Source organism: Heptranchias perlo, chromosome X (genome assembly GCF_035084215.1).
Source record: "Heptranchias perlo isolate sHepPer1 chromosome X, sHepPer1.hap1, whole genome shotgun sequence".
Lineage (NCBI taxonomy): Eukaryota > Metazoa > Chordata > Chondrichthyes > Hexanchiformes > Hexanchidae > Heptranchias > Heptranchias perlo.
Window position 1 is genome coordinate 3,221,192 of NC_090370.1, and position 25,942 is coordinate 3,247,133.

Consider the following 25,942-nt stretch of genomic DNA (forward strand, 5'->3'; position numbering starts at 1 on the left):
GGAGATATTTTTCTTCCAGTCACTAACTTTTTAAATGGGGGTCCTTCAATTCTATGCTCGCAGCCTAAATCAAAGTAACCGCTTGCATCAACATCATCTGTGCCTCTCTGCATTTTAAAGAAAGCTGGAATGTGTCTGCACTGTGAATGATGCCATGACATTCGACTCAGCAAGAGTATTGTGGTGCTTTGTTTGTCAAATGTGTGGCTGTTTTGCTGTGAGCCAGAAAATAGCAAGGACTGGTGGTTGTTGGGAGGTGTATCTACAGATCAGTCAGAGCTGTTGAATCTCCCTCATTGTTGACTGATGCACAGTTGAGGTTTAGCTGTGTAGGGCATCGCATGATTTGTGGTACTGATAACACCATGGCCTTCTGGTTCTGTCTTCATGGCATCTATTGACTTCCTTTAGAACTGGCAGACCTCTATGTCTGTTTATTGACGTAAAAAGCCTGATGTAGCTGAATATAATGAACACGACGGTTAATGTTTTCTTTTAAACTCCCTCCTTCTGGGATTGGGGGGGGGGGGGGGGAGTTAGGACATATTTGATCATTAGAATTGATTTTTTTACTGTTCTTGGTGGCAGAGAATCGGGCTGGCAAATTGAACCAAAAATCATCAGAATGTTTGCAGTAACATCTGTTCTACAAGATGGTGACTGAGTGTTGCTGCTGTTGGCCTGGGCTCTTGTTGCATGTTTTCTGCACTTTGGGCAAGGAACCAGAGGGCTGCTGGCTCACAGAGCCACACTTCAGCGTGAGTCAGCCATTTCAGGAGCGGGGAGGAAATTGGAGGGAAAGAGGGGCGGGATAAAAAGATGGCTGTGCGTTAAAGGATCAAACACAGCCTTGGAATTCCTGTAACACGCACACAATGTTGTGGTCCATGGTATCATCAGAACCTTCTGTGTGTCCCACATTGCCCTCGGCCTTTTAATATAACTCTCCCTTTGTACACAGCGATCGGACTCTCCTGTCAGGTATTTGCCGTAATGGATGGAACTTGATTTATGGGTTTTGATCTGTCCTTTTAAAGACTGACTAGCGAAGGAGGGGAGTGGACATGTGTCCCAGGGGACCAGCTATAACAATAAAATTTCTATCTGTGCACTTGCCACTTAACAAGGGAAATGACAGCCTTGAGAACTATAACCATAAAAAAAATACAGGCCCTCATAAAACCACAGCCATATTAAGAAGGAGAAGTATTCCTCATAGCCTAAGCACATAGACAATTTAATTGAAAATGTCTTCATCTGGTTTCAATTAAATGGAAATATCTGATTGAAAGGTTCAATTATACTCTTATTGTAGGCTTTTTATTGTCAAATAATTTTCCCTAATTTTGTTGAATAATCCCCGGGAGTGTGTCGGCATTTGTAGGGGGTCCCCGGGAGTGTGTCAGCATATGCAGGGGGTCCCCGGGAGTGTCGGCATTTGCAGCTCTACATTGGTTAGACATATTAAGTTTTGAGTCCAAGACTCCTAGGTCTTTTTCAACTTCATCCGTAGCTATTTCAGCACCATTTGTGGAGTATGTGTAGCACCCATTTTAACTTCCGATATGCAGTGCTATACAATTGTCTGTGTTAAATTTCATCTACCATCCTGTCCATTTGCATATCAAGAATGAAGATTTAGTCATATGCTGAAGGCCTGAGGTGGGCTAACTTTGGCCCCCCCTAAAGTGGCTACTTTAGGCACCTAGAAGCTTTGAATTCTTATTTATTTCGTTTGATACATAAATTTACCTCAGTTTGTTTATAGATTTAGTATGTTTTTTAAAAATAAAAGTGTGTGATTCAGAAATGAGAGTATCGCCCTCAACGATGGTGAGTTGGAAGGTCTGGGATGGGGAATAGGGACGAAATACTACCATACCACCAATTGCTGAAGCCTGAGGAAATGTCCCCCATATCCTGGGGAAGAAGGAAACCTTGTGAACTTCAAGATATTATATCATAAACTGACATGAGGCAATCTTGGCTTGAAACTGAACCAAACCAAAAGTGAGGCAACTGTCATTGTCTTCCTGTCTCATTGATGCATTTAAAAAAAAAGCTTTGACAGAAAAAGAAATGTCCCCAGATATTTAAAGGGGCACTGATGTTTTGCAAGCCTTTTATTGGAGGGATTACAAACACATGGTTCAGTGATGCAATTTGACATGCTTCACATTACTTTTGCTTGATGTCATTGTGATTAAAAATGATGCAAAGAGGAAAAAAGGTCTACCAAACCTTTACATGTAGTTGGTGCCCCTTTAATAAAGCTTCATTGACTGCAGGGTCTCAGACATCACAGCAGACACTGCCCTGGTATTATGGTCATTAGTAATGCAGACCAACCGAGTTGCACTGGCATTGAATGCTGCTATATAATCACTCTACACAGATGGCAAAGCTAAAGTAATAAAGGCGCCCACTGCAGAAAGCCTTAAAGGGAGGGTCGCCTCTTGGTTCTGGTGGCTTGTGGGTTCCCAGAACAGCTGAGGATGAAGATCCACCGTTCTGGGGAAGAGTCGCACTGCAGTCAATTTACCATCAGCTGCAGTTCAAACTTTTCTGTCCTTTTTCCTTGCTGCTCTAGATGCAGATAGTCCAACCTGAGGAGAATGTTATGAGGGCAAAGACTCGAGCACAGGTCAAAGTTGCTGCGGTTTGTGTGCTATTTTATGCCCCCAGAGCTTTGGGTTATCGCAAGCACTTCATTCATTAGTTAATACAAAATATCCCAGTAAACGAAGTAGTGAGGTAAGTGTTTGGGTGTTGAAAACTGGGGGTGATGGTTCACAAATAAGGGGTGAGCTGGAAGCCTGTAGAAGTATCGCCAATTTATCTTGGCATGTTTATGAAGTGCCTTGAGAATTTTTCTGCTCACTTAACTAATTTCCTGCACTCGGTAGGGTTGCCACCCTTTGCCAAATCTGAAGGCGGACGGGCTACAGGGTAGCACCATGATTTCAGTTCCTACGTTTATTTTGCTGCTGGTGAGAATTCATTGCAAATCTTAGTAATTAATATTTCCACAGCATGAGACACAGGCATTCACAAAAAGAATTTGATTCCAGGTTTACAGTTTGGACATTTTTCAGACAGCCCTCTCAAAAAGTGGAATATCCAGTCGAAAGCTGGACAGCAGGCAGCCCAGTGTTAACAACCCTACAAAAAGACTTAATCAAAGTGACATCCAATAATACCCTTCTTATTAACAAATCGGGAAGCAAACATTGTATCTAATAGAAGTGCAAAGAAGGTAGTCGGCTGATTGGAAGGCCTACCAGTCCCAGCAGGGGGAAAACTGGCTTTACTCTGTCTGCCTGGGGCCAGAGATTTGCATTGTGGAGCACGGAATCTGCAATTTGTACATTGGGGTGTGTTAAATGGAACACGCCCACTGGCGGTCTCCATTGCAATGTATTGCCACGCTGTTTGCTTTCTGTTGCCCTTTGCGCTCCCATTGTTTTTCAGCAAACGAAAAGCTGCCAGGAAAATTACTACATGGTCAAGTCACCTCAAAGTGGTTTTAAAAGCAACAATTTTTTTTAAAAAAGCCCCTTTCAAAACATGCAGCTGAACTACAAATCTTGACGTAATGTACCTTGGATTATAACCTGGTTACAGGGCTTCTAGAAAGGTCTGTAATTTACCCTCCGTCCCACATTATCATACAATGTGGCCCTCTGGTGTTAGTTTAAAGTCTATTTATCAGAAATCTTGACTCTCTCCCCAAGTAATTTCTTGTCCCATTTTCTATAATTTAGCTAGCTATTAAAAATTATAATTTGACCGGTCTCTGTCAAATTCTTTTGTGTCTAAAACCCTTGTGGTAAATGCAATTAAAGCATCCAAATCACATATGCTAATAGATTTACAAAACCCCTCAAGGTAACAATTGCACACACACAGGGTACCCACGTGGGGAGGCAGGTGTTAGAAAACAGCCATTTCTCTTCTCTTTCACCCCTCTAAAACTAACCATGAATTATTAATAGTTTAAAATGAATTTTCAGCACAGGCTCCAACACCAGGCCATCACTTGAGTTATCTGTTTGATATTTTGTTTATCTGCTATAATCTGATCCTTTTTTGCTTTGGAATGGTTGGTGATTTAAACTTTTAAGATCATTTACTTCTCATCTTGTCCAGTTTTCATTAGTCTCCCCCCCACGACTCCTAATGAGATATTATGAAGGGATTGAACATGGTGAATGCCTGTGTCTTGTGATAGTTATTTGCATTGTGCCAGAAAGGTGTATTAATAGCAGTAACCACCTATGGCGCCAACGTCAACATGCCAGTTTATTCCAAGGTTGGCGTTTCCTCGTACTCTGACATCCTTTGAAGGTGTTTTTACACTGGCACTCGTTGACTTTGTTCGGGTTGTGGGGAAAATGGCAGCCGTACGCCGGATCTGAAAGTTTACGCCGCTGCAACCTTATCCCAACACGCATACATCCACAAAAAACTGGGTCCACAATTCTACCATCGGGACAAGGGAGCTGGTTCTAAGTATCAATGTGGGGTGCTAGCACACAAACACCACTCTCCCACAATCTCAACCAAACTGGCACCAGTGTAAAAATACCTTTTGTCCACTTCTGTGTTTCTATTGACTTCTGTTTGAACAATTGCTGCCAACAATCTTTTTGAGGCAACCAGCTTGAAAGAATTATTGAGCCCAACAGTGCAAGGGAGCTGAATGAACGTACACCGTCAACTGAAGCACCACTGGACACATCACGACCTCTACTGATGTTATGGGCCTCGTTGCTGAACAATCACTCACACTTTGTAATACATTTATCCATTACTTAGTTTTCTGATATAGTTGTTTTTAAATCAAACAGAATAAATGAAGTTTGTGATGACCCCTTTGTGTCAGCCGTGGCTCAGTGGGCAGCACTCTCGCCTCTGAGTCAGAAGGTCGTGGCTTCAAGTCCCACTCCAGAGACTTGAGCATGTAATCTAGGCTGACACTCTCCATGCAGTACTGAGGGAGTGCTGCACTGTCAGGTGCTGTCTTTCGGATGAGATACTACACAGAGGCCTCCGTCTGCCCCTTCAGGTGGACATACAAAATCCCATGCCGCTATTCAAAGAAGAGCAGGGCGTTCTCCCCGGTGTCCTGGCCAATATTGATCCCTCAACCAACGGCACTAAACAGATTATCTGGTCATTATCACGTTGCTGTCTGTGGGACCTTGCTGTGTGCAAATTGGCTGCCACGTTTTCTACACTTCAAAAGTGTGTTAGATTCACAATATAACAGCATATTGTACCTGCCTGTTGGGATCCAAGATTACTAATGCTCCTACATTCAGCTGAAGTCTCCTGTGATACAGTGCTCCCACACTCTGAGGACCACAATTCCACATCTTCACTCTCTGGACTTTGCAGTTTTCTTTTGATTTGATGGCTGAATGCTATGGACGCAGGGCTTTCCCAACATTCTTAGCGGTGGTGAAAGCCCTCTATTAAAGCTATTGCGCTTTAATATGACACTGCCCTTTAATGCAGGCTTCAAATAGACTGAGAAAGGAGCAGAGCTGATAGGGCTAAAAAGAAATCTGAATCTGCCCTGGATTAGCAAGAAGGATAATGTTTGATTTGTAGGCCACAGGCTTCTTGCTGAAGGCGGCGCTCTAATGGGTTACTTGGCTTGTAACCATAAAAATTAGCCTTCTAACTGCAGGTGGCAGGCTGCTTGCATGATCTAAACCATTTCACCTCTTTCCACCCCCCCCCCTTCCACTACAGCTGTTTCCAGGAAAGGGAGTCCAGTAGCTGAAATCATCCAAGTGTTGTGACTGAAGGAACAAAGAGCAAATTAGCAACATCACCTGTCAGTAACATTTTGATTTGTGTGCTGGGAATAGCAACTGCAAAGATTATTAAAGGGAGAATGAATCCCAATTGACACATTCACTCCTTTCATGTGCTTTACTTGCTTTTACTCTCTTTCCTACCCCATCCTGCCAGTCCCAATCTAATTATTTTTTTAATCTGTTGTTTCTTAGCCCTCTGATCAGACCCATTTGCTCTCTCTCATTTAGGCCTCCAGGGTCTAAAAAAATATGGGTAACAGGATACACTTTTGTATCGCACCTTTTTTAATGTAGTGAAAAGTCTCAAAGCACCTCAGAAAAAGATGGATCAGACACTCAGCAGAAACTGCAAGAAGATTTGGGGAGGTGACTGAAGGCACGGTTGAAGAGGTAGGTTTTGAAGAGCCTTTTTGAATGTGCGGAGAAATGCCGCAGGGCCAAAGGATTTAAGAAGAGAATTTCAGAGTGCTGGGGCGTGGTGACCTAACAGTGGGGTCGGACGGGCAGATGCCTCGTAGTCCAGACTCAACAGCTTGACTAAGGGTGTCGGGCTGGAGGAGATTGTGGAGTTAATTGTGAGGGCAAGGATGTTGAAATCCATGCTCTGGATGAAGTGGAGCCAATGAAGATTGACAAAACCTGGGGTGATGGACTTAGTTTGGGATAGTATGTGGGCAGCAGATTCTGGATGAGATGTGTAGGATGAATCTGGAGATGACAAAGGCATAGATGGAGGGTTTCAGCAATAGTGGGGATGAGGGAGGGATAAAGGCAGGCAACATTTTGGAGGTAGAAATAGGCAGTCTTGATGGACTGGATGTGGAGTTTAAATGATGTTCGTTCTCAGTTGGACCAATTTCATTGTTTAAATGCAGTTGCTGGCATAGGGTCCAGCTCTCCACAAAAGCAAGATCTCCCCTCGTACTCTTTTCAAGGCTGAAGAGTGCATTTTTTTTAACCTTTCCTCATAACAGTTCCCTGACACTAGGGATTGGCCTCTTCACCCTTCTCTGCACCACCTTCAAGGTCATACCTTGGTGACCAGAAGTGGACACAGTGTTCAAGGTGTAGACTGACCAGAGGCCAATACCACTTCAGCACGATGGCCTCAGTCTTGTACTCGATACTTGTGTCTTTATTTATACCATGTGTCTCCCATCTAGAGTTTGCACACTCTGGGCGAAGGTTTGTGGTCAGGCCAGGGAGTCAGTCAGTTTTCTCTGAATTCCCCTCTGATTTAAATTTTATGCCTTAAAAGGAGCACTGCCTTCAGAAGAAAAAACGATTAACAGGCTTTTTATTTTGCTTGCGAATGTATAATACCTGACAATGCAATGACTTGCATGATAAATGATGTTTGGCTGTTCATCCTCCCTATACAAAACAGGTTTGCTAAGCAATACTTGTGAAGAGAATGCCCCTTAATTCAGCTACCTCACACCGTCTGCCTCCATAGGCTCAAAATTACTGTTATTGCACAAAAACTTTAATGCATTTGTATTGAATTGCTTTCTGCTTTTTTAACAGAGGCATTATCACCTCCATTAAAATAGCAAATAGAGCACTTTGATATAAAGGCATTAAGCATTCGTACGATAATCTAGGTTAGTATCTCCTCTCGTAAAGATTTCCCAATATTGTCCGTACCATACCCAGGTTTAAACTAAAAAGGGAAAATCAACAGGAGGGGATAATTATCCCTGAACAGTCCTTAACTCCTCTCAGTAGCAGTTGTTGTGGCCTGGCTGCAGTGACATCAGACCAGACAGACAAAGAACGAGGGGATAAAATTACCGAAAAACAGGAAAACGTTTTGCTCAGGTTCAAACTGGTCACGTTTTTACTTGCAGCAAGTAACGACAACAACTTGCGTTTATATAGCGCCTTTAACGTAGTAAAACGTCCCAAGGCGCTTCACAGGAACGTAAATCAGTCAGAGATTGACACCGAGCCACATAAGGAGATATTAGGACAGGTTGGTCAAAGAGATAGGTTTTAAGGAGCGTTTTAAAGGAGGAGAGAGAGGCAGAGAGGTTTAGGGAGGGAATTCCAGACCTTGGGGCTTAGGCAGCTGAAGGCACGGCTGCCAATGGTGGAGCAATGGAAATTGTTGAACAATAATAAAATTGGTGTTTTTTTAAAAATTGTTTTGACAACAGTAGACCCACAAATCCAAGCTGGTCCCCAGAATGTTTGGAGAGCCAGAGTTAACCAAACCAGTTATGGCCCAGGAATTGGTGAGTTTTAATCTTTCCAGCATATTACAGACATCTTTGCAAGCCTTAATGTGTGACTCAAAACAGTACAGGTCAAAACAATCAAAAAGGATATTTTGTGTAGTCCTCTTATCTTGTTCAACCATGTCTGAATATTCATTAAGGCCATGGAGATTCTACATTTGTTTCCTAGTAACAGATGTTCCTAGCAACAGGTGTTCCATTGGGTCGGAGGGAGGAGAGGGGATGAGTTTGCTTTTTGCTGATGAACAGTGCAGTATTATTAGACGCAAGGAATAATATTGCCTTGTGAACATGATCAGTCAGATTAATAATATTTGCAATTCACTTATTTTCCCCATTTTTCTCCCCTCTTGCTTGGGATATGGTTGTGGGGCATTACTGCCACACTCGGGTTGGTTGTAATGCCCCTGCCCTGTTGTCCTCCTGTGACCATGGACAGAGTTCCCAGTAAGGAATACTGAATAGTAATCTGGATTAGGGACCACAGCTGTTCTGTTTCTCTTCTGCCTAGCCTAGTGGTACTGAGGCCAGTAGCAATGACCTGGTTGCCACCCTAGTTGAGATAAGCTAACTCAGCTCAGACTATTGAACCTGGGATCTCCTGGTTTGTATAACTCAGTATAACACTAGGCAGTTCATGAACCAATTGAGCCATCAAGGAAGCTCATGGTATTGTAACTTTATTAAACCCTTATTTATTCCAGTGAACGTCTGTTTTGGTTTTTGTACTCAAATAAATCTTAAATGTACTCTCTGTGTATATATTACATGCATACTGTAAAATCCTTTATATTAGTTACTCCAGTGTAGGAATTGATCCAGAGATCTTCCTCGTCTCTATGACTCAGTACTACACCTAACAATGTACTTACCAACTGAGCCATCAGCAACACTTGTGATCCATCTTATAGTCACAAAGCTAAGTACAGGTGAGGGAGACTGTTCGGCCAGTTTAGCTCGTCCTTCCACAGGAATCTCTGATCGCCCATCACTACATCCAACAGCCTCTGGAGTTTTTGCCTCCATTCAACCTACCTGGAGTCCATTCCATTGATCACTCTGTGTGAAGAAGTGCTTCCTGACATCAGTCCTGGACTTGACTTTTACCAGTTTGTACCCACGTCAGGGTTTAACTTAAAATAGTGCTCAGGATTAACCGTTTTATTCCACTTACTATCTTATATACCCCACTCATCCACCTCCTTTTAAGGCTGAAGAGTCCAAGCTTTTCTGAACTTTGCTTATAAACAGCCATCTGAGTGACAGAGCTTTAGAAATAGTTACTTAGTTTTCTTTTTCCGATTCCCTGGTGTGTGCGACAGTTCAGCTCTGTTCCACCCGCTGCCATCTTGTAATGTTATTCCGGTGAGCATCCTGTGAGCTTTGTGTACATCGTGCACTATGTTTCTGCTGGCACAGTGGTGGTAAAAGTAGGTTCTGGGTTGGAGTTCAGCGGCACAGATTGGTTGGAGGTGGGTTCGCAGTCATGAGTTGCCAATCTCTGCCGTGTTGGTGTGGGGAAAGCTCAGAGAAAGAAAAAAAGACTTTCAGGACATCCCAAAGTGCTTTACAGCCAATGAAGTACTTTTAAAGTGTAGTCCCTGTTGTAATGTAGGAAACGCGGCAACCAATTTGCTCACAGCAAGGTCCCACAAACAGCAATGAGATAATGACCAGATAATCTGTTTCAGTGATGTTAGTTGAGGGATAAATATTGGCCAGGACACCGGGGAGAACTCCCCTGTTCTTTGAATAGTGCCATAGGATCTTTCACATTCACCTGAGGGGGCAGACGGGAGACATCCCAAAGCTGATCAGTTGGCTTCAGAGCAGCACTGATAGAGGCCTCGGTGCAGGTCAGCTGGTCATCATCTCAATGACGAATGGTGTGTGGTATCAGGTGGACTGGCCATATGGGAAAACAGACTGGCCATATGGGAAAACCCTTTTCTGTGAGAATCCCGGACTCTTTCAGGGAAGCCAGTCCACGAGTGTGACAGAAAGTCTATGAAGTCTTGGCTCATGTGAAACTGAACAGACAGGATCTCTACATCCTCCCCAAGGGTGTAACCAGGAGCCAGAGCTGGTCATTTGCAATCATTGGGGCCTGCAGCAGAGATGGTACTTGTGGGTTAATGAGATGTCCCAGAGTCAACAAAGTCAAACAACCGTAATCCTTTACTTTTTTTGCCTCTCCGTACTTTTGGTTTTGCTTCATATGAAACAACACTGTTAGGTAAGGAAGTGTCTGAACCTGGGATGTGCTCGTATTGTATCTGTTGTCATGTTTAAATTACAGACAGGAGCACTTCAGCAGCAAGTCCTATTCTTCAGACCTCACTGACTCTACTTTTATATTGACGCACAGGTCTCGTTCAGGTCTGGAACCTGAAAGTGAAGTTTTCGGGATTTGCTGGTGTGAGAAAGCCCGCGTGTGGGATTGGTGAATTTACCTTTTTGTATCAATAGGAACCTCCCAAATCCATGCTTGTATTTCCCGCAGCTTCCTGTTTGAATCTCTCCAATCAGGTTTCTGCCCCTGTCACAGTACTGAAACGGCCCTAACCAAAGTCACCACTGACATTCTCTGTGACTGTGACCATGCTGCATTATCTCTCCTCGACTGCTTTTCAGCCTTTGACACAGTCGACCACACCATCCTCCTCCAACACCTCTCCTCCGTTGTCCAGCTTCTTGGGACTGCCCTCAATTAGATCAACTCTTACCTATCCAATCGTAGCCAGAGCATCTCCAGAAATGGCTTTTCTTCCTACTCCTGCACAGTTACCTCCGGAGTAATCAAGGATCCATCCTTGCCCCCCTCCTATTCCTCATCTACATGCTTCCCCTTGGTGACATCATCCATTGGGATCAGGGTTCACATGTTTCCCTTGTGTCTCAGTGATCAGAGCTTTAACCCTGGTTGAGATCAGTTAGCTCAGCAAAGACCAGGGATTGGGCCCTGGAGCCTTCCTGTTCTGAGTAGCTCAATTGCACGTTGGGTTGCCAATTCTGGTTAAGACCGTCTTCCAGGAAGTTTCATCACTTGACCTCCTGCCACAAACCGCCCGCCGTTGGTTGCCCGATGCGTCCGTCAGTTAATAATGGCGGCTGCAGTACCCACAATGCTCTGCACTCTAGAAACCTCTATCTATTGCATAGTTTCACTGGAGCGCGTGTGCGCCAGGGCTACATTGCATCCTGGGCAAGTTGCAGCCCTGCTGTTTGTTGTGAGTCTGGCAGGAGTGAAACCAGAGAGGAAAACGTCCCTATGATTTTTCTCCTGAGTTGCTCACAGCAGCGTCCAGGAGATTGATCTTTAATTCCGGGCAACTTCAGGACAATCTTGGATTGTTGGTGACCCTAGGTGCATAGCGGACAGAAATTGCAGTGAAAGATGTGATTTGGCATTGCAATGATTTTGTTGCCTTGCTCTCCTACTTACAAACACTGCCTTTTGAGATACTTTCCCAGGGCACCAACACCCTTTTTTAATTACTGACTATCATTTAAAGCCTATTCTTTGACTGTGGAAGAGTTAACCCATTCTGGACGAAAAATAACCAGAAACATTTTCCCTCCCCCCGCACAAGGAAATAAATAAGATGCAGTCCCTGGCTGATCAAGGAACACTGATTAAAATGGGATTTGCTGGGAGGCCTCTGGCTTGCTAGCAAATACTCCTACAGATAAAAGAGTAGAAATGAGAGAACACCAGCAATACTCTGACCTATAAGGCCGCAAATGAAAGACCAAGGAGAAGACATTGCATTCCACTAAAAACACACCAGCTATGTGCTGTCTCAAACAGCTGAATTGTTCACTGTGTCATTGAGATAATCTGGGGGTCAGCAATCTGGACTGTAGAAGCAGCAAGTTTCCCTGTAGTTAATTGGAAACCTGATGCAGCTGTAGGCTGATTTTAAAAAGAAAAATCCATGCCATGTTCCATCCCAAGCAGAGGTTTATTAACACTTCCATCTGTATCATGCCTTCATTGCATCAAAACGTCTCAAACTACTTCACAAAATGAAATCACTTTGAAGTACTGTGACTGTTATGGAGGCATGTACGGCAGCCATTTTGCATCAGCAACATTGCATAAACAGCAATGAAATGAATGACCAGTTAATCTGTTTTTTTGATGATGTTGGTTTGAGGGAGGAATTTTGGCCAGGGTAATGGGAGAACTCCCTCCTTGTTTTCATTCGGGAAAAGAAAGATTTGCATTTATATAGCGTCTTTCACGACCTCAGGATGCCCCAAAGCATTTTACAGCCAATTAAATACTTTTGAAGTGTAGTCACTGTTGTAATGTAGGAAACACAGCAGCCTATTTGCGCACAGCAAGCTCCCACAAACAGCAATGAAATAAATGGCCAGATAATCTGTTCTTGGGTGTTGATTGAGGGATAAATATTAGCTAGGATACTGGGGAGAACTCCCCTGCTCTTCTTCGAAATAGCGGCTGTGGGATCTTTTGCACCACCTGAGAGGGCAGGCAGGGCCTCGGTTTAACGTCTCATCCAAAAGAAGGCACCTCAGGCAACGCTGCACTGGAGTGTCAGCCTGGATTATGTGCTCAAGTCTCTGGAGCGGGGCTTGAACCCACAACCCTCTGACCCAGAGGCAAGAGTGCTACCCACTGAGCCACAGATAACATTGACTATGATAAAACCAGAAAGACACTGACAATCATCCTGACTGAAGACAACAACTCTGACAATATAACACTCCTTCGGTACTGCAATGAAGTCTTGGCCTAGAGTATAGACTCAAACCCTGGGATGGGGCTCAAATTTGCAACCATCTGACATGAGGCAAGAGGGTTATGAGTTAATTTCAGCCGGGGCAGCAGTTTGGGGGGGTGGTCAGGGGTTATAGTTGGCTTCTGCACGCCTGAGCTAGGGAGGAGAATATCAGCTAGGAGCTCGTGCTCGTGATCACTGTCCAGCAATGATTAAAGTGGAATTTATTAAAAAGGAGTACTCCCCCAACCCTACTGTGTACTTTTGACCTCTTCCCCCCGCCCCCTTAACCTCCATCGCCTTTAACCTTTAGAATTTGCTCCTTGACCTACCAGCAGGAACATGTTCTAGTTATTGTGTAATTTACAGGAATAGTCTGATATAATCTGAGAAAACTGACACATACAATTACGAATACAATTACGAATACATTTCCCTTTTTTTAAAACTTGTTTAGAATATTTCATGAGTATCACTTCAGCATAATTCATAAAGGATGATCAGGTTGCACTTCTGAAAGCCATTTGCAACTGTTTGTGGCTCTTAGAGGTTGACTCATTGTGAATTGCATTAGTTAGCACAGATAGCCATGACTTTGTAACAAAACTTCACTTTGCAATTCAGTTCAATTGGATTCAACCAACCCAACGTGAGGAGGAGGGAGGGCCGAGGCTGTCGACAGTAGTGAGGAGGAAACGGAGAGGGTGGGAGGAATGAAAGCTGCTGAGAGCAGCGTCAGTAAGGGCGATGGGAAAGAAAGTTGGCTGCTGAGATGAAAATACCCATACCTACACTTGTTAGGAGCAAAAAGGAAAAGTCCAGGCACCAAAATGTATTTTCATATTCCTGTGCGATTCAACAGCTGATTGGAAAATTTGGCAACTGGGAATCTTGTGAGAAAATGCCTACTATCAGCAGCCAGTCAGAGGAGAACCAGTAAAACATACTGGACCATCGTGGCCTACTTTAACCCCTGCTCTCCAGTGACCCCTGCTAGAAAGTTGGTGGACATTGGGTAAAGTCAGGAGTGGGCTTGGATGTGATTCCCTTCATAGTTGAATAGCCTGTCGACACTTGCAGTCTATGCACAGACGGGAAGAACGGCCACTTGCGCCATGGAGTTGTGGCTCCTCAGACCCTTTCCCCAGGCTGGGCTGCTGGGGGGAGCCAAAACTCTGCCTTTCACCAGCAAAGCCCCTCAGGAATGGTACATCTTCAAACCACTCCACTCCACCAATTCCAGACTGCCAAAATGTATTCATTGGGGGCATCTGGGTCGGTTTTCTGTAGCTAGAATTTGAATCCCAATCCCAATGTGCAGATCCAGTGCCTGGTTGCAAGAGTTCCCAGGTTGAAGTATCATTAATTTTTAATTCACTATCAGAATTTGAAAAGTGTGATTTGCTTTCAAGTTTCTCGAGTCCTGCAAGTTTTTCCATATGTCAATGCAGGGATGCAACTTGAGCCAGATTTAATCTGTAAGCCAGTATTCAGTTGTTTATCATATTTAAAGATGGTACTTTTTTTTTTAAATCGCTTACAAGCCATGAGTCAAGAGTTTAATGAGAAGGTTTCCTAGTATCTCCTTCTCTGGCTCAGTGCCAAATTTTGTCTGATCGCTTCTGTGAAGCGTCTTGGGGCATTTTTCAATGTTAAAGGTGCTATATAATTGCAAGTGGTTGTTATTGTTGTAGTAGTGTTAGGGCAGTCTGACCCTTGATCCTTGGTGATAGTAGTTGAAGTTTAAAATGATGGTCTTACAGATGAGGTTCTTGCTCTTTGTGTCTCTCTCTCGCTCAGTTAGCATGTCAAATAATGAATGCTGCCAGTCAGGACTAGTCTGTTTTGCGTTTTGGTCATTTTACCGTTGTTTGCAGATGTTTTTCTTTTAGTTGATTTTGACTCCATTAGACAACTTTCTCCCTCTCTTCAGTTCTATGTCCTCCGGCACCTTCCTGTTATACAAAAACCTACAGTGTGGTGGAACATGAATGTCTGCCTATGTTTCCTCATAAAGTATGGTCATGGTCCAGGGATTGTCAGTGCAAGGCACCAAGTGTTTCCCCGGTGTGGACCGGATTGGGCTCGGCTCTGTTGTGTGCTGCCAACACTCACTAGTACCTCGTACAAGTGAGCATTATTCAGATGTGAGCTGTGACAGAGGGTGATTGCCATCCAGGGAATTAAACCCACCTTCAGGAGAAGAGAACTGGAGAGACAAGAAAGAGAGTCAGGAGTTGTTGAGTAGGAAAGAAGTGTTTGGGAAGAAAGAGGAAACTAGCTTCTCGGAGATGCCTTTAGCAATGAAATAGACTTGAAGCCAGAGGAGATAATGAGGATAAAAATGTGAGTAGATGAAGGAAGACCAAGAATGGAGCCATCATAGGGACATTTTAATTGTGTCTTGTCAGTACAGCCTCTTGCTGTTTCCCTCTTATCAGCAGTGTGTCGTAGATAGTGGTATTCTGGGGTAAGGAGGATAGGAAAATGCAAGAGTCTCTTGGTTTGGTGTGCTGGACCTGACGGGGAGTTTATTGGAAGCGTGCAGTAAATCAGACAGGAAGTGGTTTGGGCTTTTCAGACAGTTGAATCATAAAGTGAGCCACACTATTCATAGTAAAGCTGTGTAAATCAAATGGCATCTGGATACCATACATTAGAAAAATCATTAGCCTCCTGGGAGTCAGAGCACTGCAATGTACGGGGTGGGGGGGCGGGGGGGAGATAAGTAAAATGTCATCAACAAGGCACCTGGTGGAGCATAGCCACACCTACCTACAATGCTTCACTATTTCCAAAACATCTAACTAGTAAAGGATTTTACAAGCTATTTAACCATGGTGCCCATCTCCACTTCAAAAACAGCACTCTCCTGAAAGGAGGTACAATTACATAATTTTGGCCTAAGTTAGTTACTCCAATTTCCCCTCTACCCCCATTTTCCCCACTTTTGTGTTAAAAGTGCTGATCCTCAGCCAACCATTACCCCCTTCCCCCACTCCCCCCAAGTGACTAATCTTCATGTGAGCCTTGACCTTGAGTGCAGGTAGGCTATAGAGTCAAGGGCATCGTAATCGAGCCTAGTCCTGTCCTCACCTGATATCCACAAACACTAACTTCGTAGCATGAGAGAAAGAAGAAAAGATTGCAATTATATAGTGTCTTCACCACCTCAGGGCGTCCCACAGCACTTCACAGTCAATGAAGTACTTTTTTTTTGAAGTGTTGTAATGTAGGAACCACTGGATAGCAACCCAGATCAAGAGCCCTGGCTGATTTTTTTTTTTCCCTTCCCTAGCTCAGGGTGCTGAACCCGATTGTAATATCCCTACCACTGCCCCAGCTAAGATCAACTAACTCTGTGTAGTCAGGGAATAAAATGTGGGCCCTTTCTGGTCTGGATGGTTCAGTTATTAATTACACCACCAGGTGAGTCCACGTGCAATAATCTGCAATGCACTGCAGTTTTAAATATTTAAAGAAAGAAAGAACTTTCTTTTATATAGTGCCTTTTGTGACCTCATGATGTCCCAAAGCGCTTTACAACCAATGAAGTAGTTTTGAAGTGTAGTCACTGTTGTAATGTAGGGAAACGCGGCAGCCAATTTGCACACAGGAAGGCCCCACAAACAGCAATGTGATAAATGATCAGTAATCTGTTTTAGTGATGTTGGTTGAGGGATCAATGTTGGCCAGAACGTACTTCAGTATATACAAAATATACAGCCAGTAGAGTTCATGCACATGCTTGTTAATGAATGATGTTAGATTTGTTGGGTTATGAACAAAGTCGAATGAATTTCCCCATCATGTTAACAAAAGGGGAAAAATCGAATAGTTCAATCAGCTGACACTTGCAGCCAGTGTCTGAACGTCATGTCGGCCTCACAGCCAGGTGCAGTGTTCATCCTGTTAGGAATCCTCCCAATGATTTGCACTTTGTAATAGTTGCCATGTGCAGCTCGTGCTCCAGTTGTCGCTTCATTACACTGGAGGTGGCATTTGTCAGTCCTTCTGCCCACATCGATAACACTGCTGAGTAGAGGTTTGAGCCCAACTTGTGAGAATGACCCAGGCGTCTTGCATATTACCAAGACTACAGTGTTAACCAATCGGCCCTCTTACACTGGTCTCTTGAGTTATGGCACAATTTGAAATGCATTTACTCAGGATCAGATCTGCTGCTTCAGATAGGAGACCAGGATACTGTAGCCAACAGACAGCTCCATGGCAACAGCCAATGCTGCTCTGTGATTGACCAACTAGCGGTGCCGTTTAAGGTAGCCAAGCAGCATCTGAATCTGATACTGTAAATGCCTGACTTTGTGTGTCTGTTTTCGTCTGTACTCTGCTATAGATTAGGAAGGTAGATGGTACTTTTACACTGGTGCTGTTGGTGATGGGCGTTCAGTATTCATGTTGCTGATGGCAAATTACCAATATAAAAGACATAAACAAAGCTCTGCTGGTGTCCAGGGCCCAACGTTTTACAGGCCCCAAGAGCTGTTGTGAAAAGGTGCAGAAAATCCTATCGACTCTCCAATAAGAACCGCCAACACACTGCGAAACACAGGGATAGCAAATCGCGGGCTTTCTCTTGAGCACTGTAAAGCAGTCTAAAAAAGCCCCGAGACACGGTCTCTGGAGGCAAGATCACATCCATAGGAACGAATATAGAGCCTTTGGATTCGGGACAGCTGTGCAGAGAATCTCAATCTGATCAGATTCTCTTTATTTTGATTGTTGAATCCCAAGATCAGAATGATTTAGACGGTGTTATTCCGAAGGACTTCAGCCACTTCCAATTCTGATATGGATTGGCTTGCTTTCTCTAGGCTGTCCCTAATGGCGTGGCTGGGGACTGCACCGATCTGATTAAATTGAACACCGGTGCAGCCATCCAGATCAGGAATATCTGAGGTTTGACGGCTATCTGTGCCAAGTTAGCTACAATTGGCTTCAGTATCTCTGAGCTCGGGAGAGGAAAAATCAACCAGGGTTCCTACTCCTGATTGTTATCCAGTGACCCCTGTTGGCAACTGGATATTGGACGAGAACAGGATCAAACTTTTGTCTGTGAATTAGGGTTGCCAACCCTCCAGGTCTCCACGAATTAAAGATTAATCTCCTGGACACTGCTGCGAGCAAACTCAGGATAAAAATCATAGGGGCATTTACATTTTTTTAATCTTTAGTTAGTTAGAAAAATATTGGAGATGGGGGGGGGGGGGGAAAGGCTGTTGACCGAGTTGGCGACAGTAGGTCACGTGATGATTGGGAGGGGTGGGAATCGAACCAGGAAAGTGAAATTGGGTCAGGTCACCTAACACCACAATTAGCCCAGTAATGTGCCCCTTCATACCTAAGGCTGAACAGAAGCAGTTTCATCATGACTGAAATTCTGCATAGTGCTGCATACATCCCAGAGACAGCTGGATCCCAGATCCACCAAGAGAATCATCTCATGATTCCTGATATTGCATGGAATGATCCAGTCACACACTGTAATCATCCCACCTAAAATCACAACTTTGCATTTCCCGATTCAGTTGAATTCAGGAATTCTATCCGATTCAACTCCATGCAACATATCCTCGCAAAGTGGTGACTGCGATTCATGATTCCTTAATAAGAGACACGAGGCTTTGTTCCCGTTCGCCGGGAATCAGCCCCCAGATATCAGCAGGGAGAAGAGTCGTGAGCTCGGGTTAGCAGCGGTGGAGTCAGCTGCGGGCCGCAGGACGCTGATGTCTGTCGAGCGCCTTCAGCGGCTCGTTTGATTCCGTCTCTCGGGAGAGCGGGAGTAACGGAGTGAAGGAGCAATGGCAACCTGGAGTTACCTTCAGATCGGATGGGCAGTTTCGGATCGCTGCCTGGTTACATAATCACCTGAATGAGTTTGTAACAAACACCACACACAGCAACCCTGTAACATATCTAGAACACCGTAGATTTGGGAAGAGGCTATAATTCGGTTAAGGGGGTTCCGATGGATCTAACTGTCAGCTGAACCTGAAGACTGACTCCTTCCTCACCCTCCTATATTTTATTGATCAGTTTCTGCTTTGTCAGGCACTCCCGCCTGTCTCTCCCTGCATACGATGACCTGGAGAGATTTAAATAACCCCCTAAACGCTCACCCATTCCCCCATTTGTGCGTAACTGTCTTGAACGTGGGCTGTGCCATTTCTTCACTTTCTTTGCCCCAAATGTGTCCCCACCTCGCCTGAAGGCGCTGCCTCGGGGACGGGGTACTGTTTCAGTCCGTGATTCGCAGCTCTGATGCCGGCATCCTTTGTTTTTTGTTTTGACATCTCTGGAATGATCGGGCTCCAGCCCTCGCTTACTGTTACTGCTGTGTGCAGAGCAGCGACACTGACACACACTTAGTTTTTATTAACTGCTCATGTCACTAAATTTGTACTTGTTAAACCTCCTTGTATTTGTGCTTTGTCGCATTAAAGTAATTTCAGTGATTTGTATCCAAAGACCAGATGGCAAATGTCATAGAGAGACAATAGAGGCCCCAATGACTTAATCCCCGTCCTTGTATATCATAATTGTAAACAATTTTACAACACCAAGTTATAGTCCAGCAATTTTATTTTAACATTTACCTGACGAAGGAGGAAGCCTCCGAAAGCTTGTGAATTTAAAATAAAATTGCTGGACTATAACTTGGTGTTGTAAAATTGTTTACAATTGTCAACCCCAGTCCATCACCGGCATCTCCACATCTTGTATATCATAGCCAAAGTAAGCAGCACTCCTGCTCCTTCAGCACGTTGTGAAGGAGGACTTTTTACGTTCTGTGTTTCCTGATAATTACTTGGGGAAGGGAGAGTTTGCACTTTTTAAAATTCATTTTTTATGCACAATATAATTGGAATTTTCCCCCTTCTATGATGGGCCACCTGCTGTGCCCTTTAACTGTGGCCTGAATCAGCTCTTGTCTGATTCCTGCTCGCTTCCAGTAGCTTTGTGATGTGTAATGCAGTCTGTCCATTCATGATGGATGTGCACTGCTATCTGCTCGTCACAGGCTCCTTCAGCCTCTCGAAGCGCTGAATGTATAGTTTATTTTTTCTGTCCTGTACAGTTTGCAAAAATAACTTAATTCCTTTCTCTCTCCAATTTTCTCCCCACGCCCCCAAAGCATCGACTCCCCCGCCAGCTACACTCCACAGACAGCGGTGACCCTCCACTATCTCACCCGAATGGCCAGATTTCACGTTCAGACTTCCCGACTAGGGGAGGCATCACGGCAGAGTTTCAACCCTGTCCTCGCCCCACCATCCACGCACATGCAGTTTAAAACAAGGGGCTGCTGGATAGTGATCAGGAGCAGCCAACCCGGTCGATTCTTTCCCCCCTTTCCCTAACCCTGCAGCCCACTTGGAGTGCCTTTACCACAGCCCCGACTGAGCCAGCACAGACAAGGATCGAACCTGGGGCCTTCCCAGTCTGTATGGCCTCCGAGGCATCGCGGGACAAAAGTGTCATTTAATAAATGGTTCCAAATTTCTACGTGGAATATTAGATTTAGAAAAGGACGTGGCAGCAGAGTTCAAACACGTTTGTTCCATTAGGGATGGCACTCCAGATAAATAGCAAAGTACAACAGTAACGCGTAATGTACTGTGAATAACAAGTTACTCGCTAAGCGTATCTTCCCTTCTTTATAGTACCGCTCTCACTGGTAAACATTGCACTGTACGCTGCTCAAAGGAAACATTTTTAATGTAGCTTACTTAGTAAAAGCTTTTCAGTGTGATTACAGTAGACTTGTTTCAATAACACTCGCAAGAATGTGTCACTACCTGCAGTGGGTTTGGAACGTCGTCACTTTGCAGTTTTGCTATACTGTGTTTTAAGTGAACAATGTTTTCTTTTTCGTCCCTCCGCTGCTGCTCCACACTGAGGGAGTGCTGCACTCCGGAGGTGCCGTCTTTCGGATGAGCCGTTGAACGGAGACCCCGTCTGCCTGCTTAGGTGGACATAAAAGATCCCATAGCACTATTCGAAGAAGAGCAGGGGAGTTCTCTCCGGTGACTTGGACAATATTTAGCCCTCAATCAACACCACTGAAACAGATTATCTGGTCATTATCACTTTGCTGTATGTGGAAGCTTGCAAATTGGCTGCCGCGTTTCCTACATTACAACAGTGACTACACTTCAAAAGTACTTAATTGGGTGTAAAGCACTTTGGGACGTCCTGAGGTCGTGAAGGTGCTATATAAATGCAAGTCTTTCTTCTTTCACTGCTGAAGGTGCTGACTCGTGTTTAGGGTATGGGTCCACATTCTTTACAGCAGGGGGTTGCTGGATACAGATCAGGAACAGGAGCCCTGGTCGAATTTCCCTCCCTTCCCTAACCCTGCAATCAACCCTAGTGTCTCTACCGTAGCCCCGATTTGAAGCCAGCACAGACCGGGATTGAACCTGGAGTTTTTCCAGTCTGACCGGTGTTGAAACTAGCTGAAGATGAAACAGAACAGGATTTAGGAGTGTTAGTGGACTCGACAAGTCGGAGCAGCAATCAACAATGCTGAACCACGGAACCAAAACTGTACGGTACAAGTCGGAGGAGGTCATGCTCAAACAGTACCGGCTTTGGTCAGACCGCAGCTTGAATGTTGTGACAAGATAAAGTCACCGAGACACGGGAGGGAAATATTCATGAACTTGGAGGCAGTGCAGAGAAGAGCCACGAGGCAGATCCCTGGGGCCTGAGTTATGAGGAAGGACTGGAGAGACCAGGGTCCCCGAAATCCCTCTGTTCGTGATGCTATCACTTGAGCTCGCGGGTTCAGCAGGAGGGAGGGCACCTCCTTTACACGGGTCAGGTGGGTATAAGCGCCACTCTGGGCACATCACTGGCACCTGCCTGCCCATAACTGCTGGAAACTTCTGGCGCCTGCCTGCCCTGGGGAGGGGCAGTTACCCAGAACCCCCCCCCCCTCCCACCAGTCCTATCAGCCCCCTGAGCAAGGGAGCCAATTTGCACTTTTTTAAGAAGAAACAATAGTTTAAAATTCTTTGGGGGAGGGGTCTTTGCTGTTTGCCAGGCCTGAAGCCCACCCATGGGGCCCACACACACCCTTGTGCAGGCCGGTTATGCCTTCACTCACTTCCCACTGGAATCTGAGCAGCGGCTTGGGGAGTCCCCAGCCCCTGACTCTGCCCCATTCAGTTCAGTTCAGAGAAGGTTCACTAGGTTGATTCCGGGTATGGAAGGGTTGTCTTATGAGGAAAGATTGAACAGGTTGGGTCTATACTCATTGGAGTTTAGAAGAATGAGAGGAGATCTTATTGAAACATACAAGATTCTGAGGGGACTCGATAGGGTAGATGCTGAGAGGATGTTACCCCTCATGGGGGAATCTAAAACTAGGGGGCATAGTCTCAGAATAAGGGGTCACCCGTTTAAGACAGAAAGGAGGAGGAATTTCTTCTCCCAGAGGGTCGTGAATCTTTGGAATTCTTTACCCCAAAAAGCTGTGGAGGCTGAGTCATTGAATACATTCAAGGCTGAGTTGGACAAATTTTTGATCAGCAAGGGAGTCAAAGGATATGGGGAAAGAGCAGGAAAGAGGAGTTGAGGTAAAAATCAGATCAGCCATGATCTCATTGAATGGCGGAGCAGGTTCGAGGGGCCGAATGGCCTACTCCTGCTCCTATATCTTATGATCTTATGGTCTTATGGCCCCTTGGCCATCACTTGCCTTATAAGGGGTGGGTGGAAATTCCGCCCTTACAAGACAGAGGAAATTCCAGTGCAGCCAGTTTCCATGGGAGCTCTGCTGGTTTCCCACTGGAGATATGGAGGGAGGCCAGAGAATCCCTGTGGAATTTTCTTTTGGGGGGAAGGGCTTTTCAACCTGGAAAGGAGGCATCTGGGAGGTGATTTTATAGACGTATATAAGATAGTAAATGGTATGGAAAAGGGTTAATCTGGAATATTATTTTAAATTAAATTGTGGGAATAAGATAAGTGACACAGGTACAAACTGGTAAAAGGCAAATTTAGGACTGATATCGAGAAGTTCTTCTACACTCCGAGTGATCAACACTTGGAAATGGACTTCTCAGTAGAGTGGTAGGGGCGGAAATCCAAGAAACAATTGGATGCTGGACTGAAGGGACTGGGGGTGCTTCTGAATGGATGATTTAAGATGGGCCTCCTTATTTGTAATCATCTTGTGACCGCCCTCAAGTAGCTATTCATGAATCTAGATGATGATTGTTAGGCTATTCGACCGTGGGGAACATTACTGTCGTGCTTGATTCTGTCCTCTCCTGCGCCCACTTTGCAGCAATGATCGCTATGTAGTGATCAGAATTGGGAACCCTGGCTGACTTCTTCACCCCCGAGATCAATTACAGCACCCCTACTACTGCCCTGTCTGAGATCGGCCAACTCAGCGCAGACTAGGAATTCAACCCAAGACCTTCTTGGTCTGTCTGGCTCTGTAACACACTGGTGACACATTTGTCCAATGAACCATCAAGGGAGCTTCATCTTTCTTTTTATTTTAAGAAAGCATGTTATCTATTTATTTTCTGTACCAGACAGCTCCTGAACTACATATTGGCTGCTGTTGGCTGACTTTAGGTGGGTGATTTTTTTTTAGCCCACTGGTCACTACTTAATTGACTTTTATTTTTTTATTTTATTTGATGCATTACAGACACAATTTCTCTTCATTTTTGTAAATCACATGGACGTATATAGCCGATTGACTTGTTAGATTTGATGTTAAAGACGTTGTATTCCTGTCTGCTGTGTGATTTACTTACATTGTTATTGAGATTGACAGTTATAGTCTTGCTATGATTTTAGGAGGGTTTCTTTCTCTCTGTCTCTCTTTCCTCCACCCACCAACATTGTATCCACCCATTTTCCTACTGAAATTCTGAGTGTTTTTTTTGTAAATTGTAGCTCTCACAAACAGCTTGCTGTGGGATGTGTCATCCTGCATCCATGTCCCTTCACCCGCAGTAATTGTCTTACTGACAAATGAGGGATGGATTTCTACACGAACGATTAACACGGAGCAACTTATCTCCCCCTCCAACCCCTCTCTGTGCGTTAGTCGGCAGTTCTGCCACTCTTAAGTAATAACTGAATACTTACTATAGATGTTTTAGCGAAGGGGTGGTTAAATGGGAGGGGGCAACCATTAAACACAAGACACCATTTCCTTAGAGCTGGAAGGGGATGGGGACTCCAGTCCACATTTTCCAGAAGACCCCCACTGAGCTTTTCAGGTCTGAATCAATGTGAATTCTCAATGTATACTCTGGTGTCTTCATTATCTCATCAAGCTGTTTGATCCAAGAAATGTTGAAAGGATTTCAGTGGTTTCTTCCTGAGAACTAGGGCTTGCTTCATATTTTTTCAGCTTTGAAATGTTTTCGTATCATTTTTTTCCCGTTCAGTATTTCCTCCACTTGCTTTTGGCACCTGATATGCAAATAGGAATATGTCCGGAAACCTTGGAAAGAGAGCTGCAGCTGTGGTAAGGGAGGGGAGGGGGGGTTCTGCATTGTGTAATGAGGATGCTTGATGCCTAGGATGATCTCTGTTCTGTACCGCAAAGCATGTATCCTTTTGTATTGCATCGTGGATTCCAAGAAGCCTAGCACATAGGATTGCTGTCCGGATGGGTGGTCTGTGATGGGAAGGGACCATGAGCCTTTCAGAGCCCCGTGCTACCTTCGTACTGTGAACCCATGAACAGAGGAGCAATCTTGCAACGAAGGACTACTTTTCATATCTCTCTCACACTAGTGAAATTAGAGCCTCTGAGCGATGGAGGCAGTGGGAGTGAGACTTGTCAGAGGGACAAAGCCACCTCATCTGAAGAGGAACCTGGCACCAAGGCTGCAGAGAAAATCTCTTTATTGCATGGTAAAGAAGGTGCTTCTGGCCAGAGACTTGAAGGTCCCCAAAATCTGAGGTTAAAAACTATCAAGAATGTGGAGCCAATTAAACCTCAAACAATAGACGATCGAGGCAACTTCAGTATTAGAAATGAAGAATTGGATGATGATGTCAGACCAGCTCGAGGTGAAGAGGAAGAATTTCCAAGCAAAGCCCATGTTGAACCATCGCCGAAATCTGTAAGTAAATCTGAAAATATAGGATTGTTGCCTTTTTCTACACAGCGTGTCAAGTCCACGGGCCAATGCAGACATATTAATTTTACTGGTGCCAATGAGAAGAGTCACGATGGTCAAATTCAACCATGCCACTTGTGTGCCATTGCCAAGATTGAGGAGAATCTTGCAAGTCCTTTGGTTTCGGAGAAAAGCCATGACAAAACACAGATTGAAGGGAAACATCCAAGAAGGTCTGAGGCAGAAGGAGCCTTGAAAGATCAAACCGAGAGAGCCTTGAGCCCCTGCATCCCACCAGAACAGAAATTGAAAAGTAAAGAATGTCTAGATATTCCAGTCGGGAAGAAAGCTAGAGTTGAAAGGGATCTGCCACGAGAAAAAGCTGCAACTCTTTCTCAATATGTGGAGAAAGACTACGTAAAACTTAAGCCCCAGTCCTTGCCTGTGATCGCTGAGAAGAGCCCAGGTACAATGAGAAGTTCCAGTGGCAACCAGGGTAAAACAGAACCAATAAAAGCCTCCGGGAGAAAGGAGAAGAATCCCCGGCATACCAACCGCCTGTCTTGGCAAGAGAGTGAAATGAAGATGAAAATTCAAGTAAGCAGCAGGAAGTATTCAAGAATAGAAAGCCTGAGGAGCACTGGGGAGATGCTCCACAGAAGAGTTACCCAGGCAGTGATTGAACAAGGGAAAGGAAAGAGCAGAACGTTGGATAACAGTGACATTCATACCCTTTCTGAAGACCTTGAGCGAGGCCGGGATATCCCGACGCCAGAGAGAACCAAGTCCATTGCACGGGATCGAAAGATGTTAAAATTTATCAGTGGAATTTTCACAAAGAACGTGGGCTCTGTGTCTGTGTCACCTGCAAGTGGTGGATTAAATCAAAAGGAATTTGCTGCTGGAGCCAAAGGTCCGTCTCCAATCCAAAGTAAGCACAAAATTAGCTCAACTTACTCTCGTAAATTGGTTTATTAATGTTTGTCCCAGGCTTAAAGAAG

General features: G+C 44.6%; 1 protein-coding gene across 2 annotated transcripts in view; it reads left to right on the forward strand.

The window, feature by feature from the left end:
- The window catches only part of LOC137307160 (arf-GAP with GTPase, ANK repeat and PH domain-containing protein 1-like), a 116,180-nt gene that overhangs the window by 19,650 nt on the left and 70,588 nt on the right, over positions 1-25,942 (forward strand). Inside the window, exon 1 of one of the 2 annotated variants that reach the window (XM_067976497.1) lies at positions 24,473-25,872. The exons of the other annotated variant lie outside the window; for it this stretch is intronic. Coding sequence (XP_067832598.1) covers positions 24,555-25,872 — 1,318 coding nt within the window. The 5' untranslated portion in view covers positions 24,473-24,554. Of the gene's footprint in view, positions 1-24,472; positions 25,873-25,942 lie in introns of those variants that run through there. 2 annotated transcript variants of the gene reach the window in all.